Here is a 10,886-nt window from a genome sequence, read left to right as displayed (position 1 = left end):
TACTATTATTATTATTATCATCATTATTAGTATAGTTCTTATTTTCAATTTCATTGCAGTTTAGTTATTAAATTGCTCTTATCTCAACCCAAGAGTCTCTTTTCCCTTTGCCCTTTTAATTCTCGCCCCTATCCTCAGGAGGTGGGAGGATGAGCACATGGCTGTGTGGTGTTTGCTGCTAGATGTTATCTTTCAGCTTCCCCAATGCTTTTAAATTCAGATAGACTTGTAAAAAAATTTTTTTTTTTAAAAAAAAGAGAGACTCATATTTTTTAAAGTAACTGAATTCTTGAGATGTGAGAAAGCAAAAAGATAGATCATAGGAACAGAGGCAAATTAATATTATGGAATAGTAATTTAGGAATGGGATGTTAAACTGGGCTTCAGGGAAGAATACATTTTGTACGGAATAGTAATTTAGGAATGGGATGTTAAATTGGGCTTCAGGGATTCAGGGAAGAATACATTTTGTATTAATGTACCATGTATTCAGGTAAAATGTATTCATTTATATTTCCTTTTACGGTTACAAACCTGTGCCTAGTGCACATTTCAGAGTTTCCCAGCCCAAGTGACAGTAGCTTCATTTCTCTTAAAGACTTAGAATTGTGAGAGAGAGCTTGTCTGTCAGCTGCTGGTAGGTACCAAAGTGCTGGGAACTTGGATGGGACAATGGCAAAGGGGGAGGCAGGTAGCTGCAGAGCGTGTGGTTGCCGTCGGTGCACTGTGTAACAAAGTGATGTAATCCATACAGGCAGAGCAGACATCTACTCAAGTAATTTTAAAATGTATGTTCTTCAGAAGCATGTCTTTAGCTCTCGTCCTTGTGAGAACATGGCCGATGCAGAGCTAAAGCTCTTATGCAAGTGGGGATACCAAGCGTGCGTGATGCTGCCCGTAGCAATAAGCAGGCAGTAGCTCAGATCCACAACCACACCAGAGTAAATAGCACCTCGTGTTAGTAGCACAAAAAGAAATTGCGCTTCTGCTTTTGCCATCAATAGGATTAGCGTGTGCCTAACCTTTGGCAAGGAATTAATCTCCCAGAGACTCCTGAACTCACAAACATACACCATGTACCTTTTTTCCTCTCTCTCTTTTTTTTAAATAATCAGATTCATTGTTTTCAAAAGGAATGATTATACAGAAAACTAATGAAACAAACTCTGAAGCCATACACAAGTTTATTGTATTACGTATCTATTATTATTTAGCTTGGGTTTAACTCAGTAGGGAAAAAAACGTGTTCCAAGTACACGTCCTTTAAAGAATTACACAAATGAGGCACTTTCAGGCAGTCAAATCGGATGTAAAGTCAAACTTACTCGTCAGTTCCCTCCCCTGATTCCCAGTTTCATTAAGTTGCTGGAAAAGCTGTAAGTGCCAGGGAGCCTTGGATCACGTTCCCAGAGTCTGGCTGACTCTGGGCTGGTGAAAGCTCGACCTTGCATCACACCAGAGCGATGCTGCTAGCGTGGGGGAGATCTGCGGAGGCCTGAGCCACAGCAATGTGTGGTCCCTTCGCAGAAGGACAGCCTGGCCTCGCCTGCTAGAGATAATGCAGGGTTTTGCCAGCTCCCAGGTGCCTCCTAACAGGCTGTGGCTTGCGTAATGTTGGGCCAGACGACATCTAACAGCTAGAGCAATGCTGTTGCCCCGGCCACCACCCCTGGGTTTGCCCTGTGGCGTGCGTTAGCAGCTCCTAACACCAATCTCTGAGTAGGCAGGTTTGAGGGATTACAATGAGACCTGAACACAGATCCCATCGGGACGGGCCTCGGGCAGCACCGGCTCAGGTCACACCAACCTGGCCGTGGGAACGGGGCTGCTCCAGAGGACATCCTGCAACAGCATCCTTGGGCACAGCAGCATTGGCTCTCTAAGGAGTGAAGCAATAAGGTTTTATTGATGTTTAAATGATGCTGTCATCTCTGAATTGTATAGCCACAGCTACCCCCTGTGACTAATTTCATTCTTCTCTAAGCCAGTTAGTTCCAAGGATCTCATTAGCCAGGCAGACTCACTTGCCTCCCCTCCTATGGCCGTTACCATCCACCTCTGGGGTTTACAAAAGTTGCGATGAGGAAATGTTGTGCTGGATAATACCTCATGCAAAACAGATGGCAAAACAACATCGCTGTTCAGGCTGGGCTCTGAGTCATCTAGAACAACGTAACTAGGGATGTGGTAGTCTCTCAATATAAATAGTTGATTTAATTGGTAATATTTTATTTTAAATAGTTCTCAAAAAATAGAGCAATAATCATAGACATAGAAGAATCCAATAACAAATCAAACCTGCCAGTTAAAGAATTCATTAGTTTACAACACCATGGACCATCACAACAGAATTTCTCCTGAGCCTGGTAGGACATTTCAATTGGAAATACAATAGTTTTGAAGTTCTTTTCAAACCCAAAAAGAAAAGCTTCATTCTAACTACTCAGGGAGTTTAAAAAGTTCACCATTCTGAGCTTCAGTCTCAAAGAAAAATCTCCATTCAGGCTGAGAAGTTTAGCTCATTTGATGTCGCATCATTTATTGCATTTTAAGTTGAGGTTTTTGGATGGGACAAAGATGAACAAATACCAGGAGTTTAGAAACAGACGGAGATTCTGTTTGGTCTTTTATTTTTTCTTTTTTTTCTGTGATGCCCACTTTTGTGACATAAATAATAATAAAGCTTGCAAAGTCCCAGAGCTGCTCTCCAATTGACAAGGGCTTTGCTTCTCCTCTAATTAGGACTTGGAACAATAGTTTCCCACTTAGCATCATCCAGAGTAACTTCCTTTTAAAATCAATATTTTCAGATGTTAGATCATAAAAATCACTCTGGGATAAACACTTTGTGTGCTGAATTAATTAACAGAAAAGCAAATGAATGTACTTCTGTAGTAGAAATCAGTAATCTTGCAAAATGAAAAGGTCTCTTTTGCCACCAACTCCCCTTCAGAGGTGCAGCTAACATGAAATGTCAGCATACAAGAAAAACGCTGTCTCCTCTTTCCTACCAGGCACTGGTGGTATATGCAGTATGTGCCTTGGTGATAACTGTACACTCTTGAGAGTAAAAAAGCTTACACTACCCTGTAAAGGAAATAAAATTCAATAGCATCAAGAGAGAGCTAATCTAACATATATACACACATACATATCTTTGCTCTGTAACAGCTTTTTTTCTAGTAGCTGTAAATTTAACTCGGTGCTGAGCCTAGTTAAACAGAAAATGGAATAAATGGCTACATTTTTGATTAGAAAAGTATTAATGGCAGTGCAGGGAACCTGAAAAAGGACTGAGGGTAAAACTGTCTTCTGGTGGGGGAATGGAGGTTGTCTGAGTGAAGCACCATGCTTCCTCTCTGCCCGGAGACGGCAGGATAGCGCCGGGGATGGCTGTGGGCAGCAGGAAGGAAAACCAGGGCTTTGGTTACTCCTACCTACACTTGTTTATTCAAAGATTTAAACCTGTCACAGGGTCTGACTGACTCTCCTTGCCCTGATGGAAGAAAAATGTTGGTACAAGTTTGTTCCTGAAGAGCTCTTCAATCCCTGTCTGAGAAAATAATTGAGAGAAAAAGTCCACTTGGCGAGGTCTCCGGTGTGTTACAGGGGTGGCATTATGGGGAGGCAATGAGGTGGCACTCCGTTCAGTAATTGCACCAGCGCCGGACAATGAGCTGGTCTGCAATTGCTGCTGCTTCTGAATCGGGGCATAATGGCGACAAAACCTCCCTGCTAATTGCTGAGGGTAGGTTCTCTAAGATCCAGGTTAATCCGGTTAGGCATAGAAAACAGCTTGACAGAAAAGTAACGTTCATCTGGCAGCTGTTGTGAACGTGAGCAGAATAACAGACAGCCCGCAGCATTTTCCGAGGCAGCAGGTACGCTCTCACTGCTCCCTTCTCAGCCACTGTTTTCAAACTTTTATGTGGTTTTCTCTTAGTAATTCTTTTCAACCTAAAAATTAAAATTACGGTCTAATTCTATAAGCTTCCACTTGTAGAGGAAGACCTTAACGCCGCTGAAATGAGGGAGATGGTTTCTGAAGCAAGAAGCGGCTGTGTGAGATGGAGGCTGGACCCGCCTGTTCCCAGGCCAGGACCGCAGCGCCCAGGCTTGGGGCAGTGGCTTCAGCCCATCACACTTTCATTTCTTGAATTCTCTGTGCTATCCTGAGGAAATCCTGCACAGAGATTACAATGCCGGTGAGATTGATTTATATTTGCCAAGTGCCTTAAGATCCTCTGATGAAATGCGATTTGCGGTTAACAGGATCAGGCATCAGGCTGTGGTTTCGCCTGCTGTGACTGGAAGATGCACCAGCGGTTTTACCCAAACACCACTCCGGTCCCAACAGACCTGTGTCCCTCTGCACATCAATCTGTGTATGTGAAACAGCTTCATGGATGTGCCCGGTTAGGTGGGGCAAGGCTTGTTTTCAACGCAGCAGCCCGGTAAATGATAGGTTACAAAGGGCTTCACCAAAGGGAACTGCTTACGCATTCCATCCTGTCGAAACCCAGGGACACTTTATTACTTGGAGTGAAACCTGATTGTACTGACATTCACAGCCTTTTGAAGGTTTCTTGAGGTTTTTGTTGTTTTTTTTTTTTAAGTTCAATGTCCTTTTGAAGGTCTCCCAGAACAGTTAGGCAAAGACACAGAGAAGATTAATTAATCCCCTCTACATTTAAGTAGTCAAATATGCAAAGAACGGTAAACAGCAGAGCCATCTTCCAGAAAATGAAAGCAATTGTCACAGCGTTGCCTTATTACCTATTCAGAGCTCCAGATAACTTGTTTGCTAGGATGAACTTTGCCTCCTCATTTCCATCCTCACGGGGACGTCTCAGCTTGTAATCATTTATGAACCAGCCCTGTCATGGAAGGGTGACTGTACAGTCTGGATTTCATTCAGAGCTGCTCGGGAAAACCAGAAGTTACTGAAAATGTCAAGCAGGTATCACAAAGCAGCAGCCGACGGCAATTTGGACCTCTTGAAAGAAGCCACTAGGAAAGACCTCAATACTTCAGATGAAGATGGGATGACGCCCACTCTTCTGGCAGCGTACCATGGGTACCTAGAAGCTCTGGAAGTCATATGCCGGAGGGGGTAAGTCAATCAGCCTCCATTGCTTAAAGCTTGTGGCTCAAAACTATAATTAGTGGGTCAACTTTCTAATGCCCGGGTGACCTTGTACCCACAAGGCTGAAAATCCCGGTCATTTCCTTCGATGCATTGCCAAGAATTGTTTCTCTTCATTCACAACGGTTTAGTCCCAGAGCCTGCGAGCAGGTCTGTGCCTGCGGTCGGTGAAGCCACATCGGCATCAGGCTCCGTCTCAGATGCGGAGCCTGCAGGGAGGGGTCAGCAGGGCCCTGGGGCCTCACCTTGCTGCCATGGAGGAGAAGTTGGCCAACACCTTTGATGATAACGTATCTTTGAGACTGGCTCTATAGAGAATTGCATTGTTTGAAACACTTTTAGCAAAAAAACCCTTTCCCATTTGCTTCCAAAGTGGAGTTAGTAGACACCTGTGAAGGTTTAGTGCTTTCCAGAGGCAAGTCACAAACAATAGTTTTGAGACAGCAACATCTAAAGTTGTTATTTCTCTGTTTTTTTACAGTATTAGCAACTACCAGCATGGTAAAAATGATAATACTGTTTCAGAACCTATGGTGGGATCCTTGCAAGCTTGGGGGAAAAAAAAAAAAAAAAAAAAAAAAGGAAAGGAAGACTTTCTACAGGTTTATTTTCTAATGGTGATATTTCTGTTTGGTATCATTTAAATGTACTACATAACTGAAATGCATTATAGAAATGGTCATTACCTCCCCATCCTCTGCACTCTCTTGCTTGGAGGCTTCCTTTTAAGCTGTGATTCTGTAATAAGATCTAATAAAATAAAATGTGTTCTTGTGTAGAGATAGAGTTAATAAAATGTTCTTTCTGAGCTGAGATGAAGCTTAAGGTGACCTGTATTTTCAATCATAATAGTTTAAAGATCAGTGGGAAAAACTGAATAACTATTTGAAGGGATTTGAGTTTTCTTTTATTAAAAATAGAGTTGAAAATATGGAATACAAATAGGTTTTTCATAGGTTTGCTTTGTAGCTGATTGAGCTCAGGTGTGGCTGTAATAACACAATAAAAAAGACCTTTGGACTGCATGGCTATTGCTGTGTCCCCAGAAGAAGCAAAAATAAATTGAGTGTTTTTAAACTTCTATAGTTAAAGCACCTCTAAGGAAGTATTTAGAGCTGATGAAGGTTTGTCCCTGAACACCTACAAGACAGAACAACTACCTAAGGAACAAATAACAAAATAATATTTTTCAAAATTAGAGTGAAAAATATGTCTTCAACCATATAAGCTGAGAGAGGTCACAGCAGATGGCACAAAGATCAGAATTCCTATGTATTTGTTATTTAGTGTATTTTTAACGCTTTTTCTCAGTAGAAGACAGCTTTGGGACAGTATGCCCTGAAAATCTTCAAACATATGCATTTACCTCTATTTTAATCCAAGATTTCTTGACACAGTCAGCAGGCTGGGGCTGTCAGAGGTATGGCTGTAGTCTCACTAGTCTTCTTGGGAGAAGCTGAATTTTGGAGGGTGTTCAATCTATTCTGCAGTCAGTTACTGTTTTCTTGTGAGAAAGTATTTTCATATTTTTATTTTTTCATATTTTTCAATTTTTAACAAATTCATCCTTTCCTTGAAGTAAAGGTTTCCTGACAGAGGCACTGAGATACAGGGTGGTTTTCTTCAGTAGCTGCAGATTTTAGGATGCTGAAGTTGCAACACATTCAGCCCTTGGAAAATGTAGCAATACTAACAATAAACGCCTCTCATCTTGGAATAGTTTGTCTTCCTGGGCTTCAAGAGATATTTTCCCTGCTTGCTTTGCAGGTGCAGGAATAAGGGCAAGAGCAGGTAGATGATCTGCTCTCTTTTGTGTGAGCCTGTCTGGGGAGAGCAGGGACAAGAGGGGTATGAGAACCCAGAGCAGATGTCAAACCTTACCCAAAGTCCCGCTGAGCTGGGAACAGACACTCCAGTTTGTGAATTGTTTGAGGCTCAAAGACTGGCAGGCTCCAAGGGGAAAGAGATGACAAACAGCTGTGCAGAGACCTGGGGGAGGACGGGTGACCCAGCACTCCCGAGGCTCCGGATAATGCAGCCTGTTTGCTAATGTGGGAATTACAGAACCTGGCACGCTCGACCGCAGTCGGGCAGCTCCCCAGGGCAGCGCCACCACAGCAGAAATACATACACATGGTTTCCAGATGTCCCAGTGGAGGAACTTTGATCCTCAGCTGCCACCTCCCTGCAGAAATGCCGGCGCTCTCGCAGCCCAGCACGCTCAGGCTCCACATTGTTCCCCCACGCCAGCAGCTCTGTCCCAGCTCCGCAGGGACCCCCGGCCTCTCTCTTGCCTGTGGCACTTCAGGCTGAAGGATGTTTTCAAATTTGGCCCTCAACAAATATGTTAGTGCTTTTCTTCAGAGACACTCAAAGCCAGAAATTAATGACTGGAGGAGATTCTGTGCCAGGACCTACCATGTCACTTACAGCACAGCTGCTGTTGAACAGATCTGTAACACTGAAATGTTTTGACTCCCCAGAGCCAAAATCCTCCTTGTAAATTCAAATTTGGCCCTTGCCTCTGAAGTTGTTAAAGGTTTGAAATGCTGTGGCTGCCTTGGTTATTGGTCACAGACAACTCAAGCTCTGATCTGAACCATTGCTGATGTTGATCCTGCCAAATGCGAATCAAAAGATTCAGGAGGATTCTCATCTGCAGGCAGCAGTTCAGTGGGAAGTCAGTGCAAGAGTTAAACAGAAAGCAATATTTTTCATTGGCTTTAAATTCAATTGAAAAGATGTCGTATTTTATTTTCAAACGAGCTTCTGCTCTTCAAACCCCAGGAGCAAAAGCAGCTTAAGGAGAACAAAAGAGATGAAGAAAACCAACGGCATCTATCTGAGCTCAATCTAATAGCAATGGGGACAAATGTGTAATCAGGGCTTTACTCTTAATCATTTACCTGTTACCTACCAAAAAATGCTACTGCATGGGATCATTAAATATACATCACTGTGGTCAGTGAAGAATCCTCCTCATATTGTCCCTGCGTTTGACATGCAAAAGGGAAGAGTCACCAAAATCCTTTAAAATATTCCACCCCAAAGCTATTGAAACAATCTTGCCGTTAATTCCAACGAGTGTCAGTCGAAGCCTGAGCCCACCCTGAGCTCTCAGCAGCAGAGCAGCCGGAGCTGCAGCCCCTCGCCCGCACACCTGCGGCTGCTTATTCCTGCCCCGAGGCAGGAGGCAGGTGGGACCGGCAGGGAGCCAAGCAAGCCCTGCCAGCAGCCCTGCCTGGCCCTGGGGTGACAAAAAGGAAACACCCTGACTCCCTTATGGGGAGTCACAGTCACGCTCAGCCCCACGAGCTTGCTGAATTCACAGACAGGCAGGAATCAGAGCTTGTGCCACACACGGAGCCAAACTCGGCGCTGGTGTAAGCAGGCGCAGCGCCGGTCTAGAGGATGGAGCTAAGCTGGGTCCTCCTCGTTGAGCTGCACTCCTCAGAGCAAAGCCAAGCTGAACATTTAGTGCCTGCTCAACCCCCTGCAGTGCTGTGCTCGGGTACCTCCAGCTCACTGTGTGCTGTTTTCCTTCTCAGAGGTGATCCGGACAAATGTGACATCTGGGGGAACACTCCTCTCCACCACGCTGCTTGCAATGGCCACATCCACTGTGTTTCCTTTTTGATCAACTTCGGCGCCAACATCTTTGCTCTGGACAACGACCTCCGCACGCCCCTGGAGGCGGCTGCCAGCAGAGACCGCCACGAGTGTGTCAGAATCCTGGACAAGGCTGCCACCGAGCAGAACATGCTGAACCCAAAGAAGGTCTCCAAACTCAAAGCGCAGGCCCAGAGGAATGTGGAGAAACAAATCAAGGAATGCGAGAAGCGCCAAGAGAAACACCAGCATGAAATGAACAGGAGTTATATGAAAGACAATGCTGGCACAGTGAATTCTTCCAAAGGGACACACTCCAGGGTGAAATTGTCTAGTCTCTTTGCTTCAAATACAACAACTTTCTCCAAAAATCTGAAAGATACCTTCAAACTGAAGCCAAAAAAGACAACTGACAGCACAAGAAGCCAGGAAACACAAAGCAGTGACCGAGAGGATGGTTCAGGCAGGAGAACTGTGATGAATTTTTTCGATGAGAAAGAGGAGGATGAATTACTGCACGACCTTGGAGAGGAAAATTCTCCTGATAATGACAGCCAGCTCTCCATTTTCAAGCGGCCAGGTCTTGGCAAGATTGTGTTTGGAAGGAATTTGGCTGCAGATGTAAATCCTGGAACTGAGTCACCTGAGAAAGAAGGTATAAGCTTTAAAATGTCCAGTGAGCTCTTCCAGTATGAAAATGCTGAGAATAGCAGGGAAGATGATGTGGAAAATGGTGCTGATGTCCCTTGGCATGAGGAAGAAGTCAGTTGGGATGATGAGGAAGCAGAGAACACGCCTCTTGAGGTATTTCTGGCATCACAGATGCTGGATGAGTTTCTTCCAGTCTTCATGAGGGAAAAAATTGATTTGGATGCCCTGATGCTATGTACTGATGAAGATCTACAGAGCATTCAGATGGAGCTTGGGCCAAGAAAGAAAGTCCTGAACGCCGTGAATAAAAGAAAACAAGCATTCAAGAACCCTGGAAAGACTGTAGATACTTGCTTATAAATTAACACATCTGTTGCCGTAACCTGCACGCTGATTCATTGTCCTTTCCTCTTTCCAAAGAGCATGCAATTCTTTTCAGACCTCCGCTAAAGCCAAAGGCAGAGAGGTTACCAATTGCTTTAGAAAGTACAGCACGGACAAAGATTTTTCTCTCTGGATCGATGGCTGTAGTATGCAGGATATTAATTCAAGCATATTCTGCCAAAAAAAAAAAAATTAAAAAAGGTAAAAAAGCAAAAGTCTAGAGTCAAAGGTTTTCTCCCTGAACTGTTTACAGGGATTAGATTTCTTTTGCTCTGAATAACTTAAATTACTAGTGAAGGCCAGCCACACTACATTCCTTAATAAAGCCCTTCCTTTCTTCTCCAAAACCACAATACAAACAGCATTCCCAAAGCTTGAGAGCTTTGAGTTTTCTCCATTCTCTCCTGTTAGATTGCTGCAAGCCACCCTTCCTGCTACTGATGATATGTTAGAAATAGCATCTGAATCATGATTTCAGCTGTGGCTTATTGACCCTAACAGTCAATGTAAATAATTCTAATTTACAGCAAGTGTTATCTTCATGTCAGTAAAGTGTTTTGCTATTGTATTGATATTAATTTAAAAATACATGAAGCACCTTGCCAGCAGATGTTTGGTGTGAGCTGTATATTGTCTCATTAGACTAGACACAGGTGCCAGCACCCATCACATCCTAAATAGCATCAAGACTGCAGTACTTTGAACTACAAGAAGCTGAGGTTATGTTTTCAGTGTTTTTGATCTGTTTTGGTATATCCTCACCTTGGTTCCTATAGAGTGCATTTGCCATGCAAAGTCCCAGAAACCAGGACTCGTCACACAGCGCTTTCTGCTGCTTGTTGCCATCCTTAGCCTGGAAACTGCGTGTCACTAGGCACACACATCCAGCTTGTGAAATGAGAGAGAGAGGCTGGGCTCCTGGGGAAGCTGCTGTTCTTTACAGTCTCTCCAAAGCTCCCTTCGTCTCCCTCAGGCCTGTTCCCTTGGGAAGCCAGCGCTATTCCGATAGGAATTAATCATTGCTGATGAGCTTTGTGAATCTAATAAGGCTTTTGTAGCCATCGTGCTCTAGCTAAGATCGCAGATTTTAGAGGAA

The 10,886-nt window shown here is 43.8% G+C and overlaps 1 protein-coding gene across 1 annotated transcript; it reads left to right on the top strand.

Annotated features, from left to right (window-relative positions):
* The first annotated feature begins 4,949 nt into the window (after positions 1–4,949).
* ANKS4B (ankyrin repeat and sterile alpha motif domain containing 4B) lies at positions 4,950–9,766 on the top strand. The gene is made up of 2 exons (XM_010079235.1): positions 4,950–5,113; positions 8,695–9,766. The coding sequence occupies exons 1-2, from the start codon at positions 4,950–4,952 to the stop codon at positions 9,764–9,766; spliced, it is 1,236 nt and encodes a 411-aa protein (XP_010077537.1).
* Positions 9,767–10,886: the final 1,120 nt, after the last annotated feature.

Source organism: Pterocles gutturalis, unplaced genomic scaffold (assembly GCF_000699245.1).
Source record: "Pterocles gutturalis isolate BGI_N339 unplaced genomic scaffold, ASM69924v1 scaffold42053, whole genome shotgun sequence".
NCBI classification, from domain to species: domain Eukaryota; kingdom Metazoa; phylum Chordata; class Aves; order Pterocliformes; family Pteroclidae; genus Pterocles; species Pterocles gutturalis.
The sequence above is the reverse complement of the archived record's forward strand: the minus strand, read 5'-3'. Positions and strand labels throughout refer to the sequence as shown.

Coding starts and splice junctions, on each gene's coding strand:
- ANKS4B (XM_010079235.1), top strand. CDS start 4,950: ATGTCAAGCAGGTATCACAAAGCAGCAGCCGACGGCAATTTGGACCTC. Junction 5,114..8,694: donor GAAGTCATATGCCGGAGGGG/GTAAGTCAATCA, acceptor TTTCCTTCTCAG/AGGTGATCCGGACAAATGTG.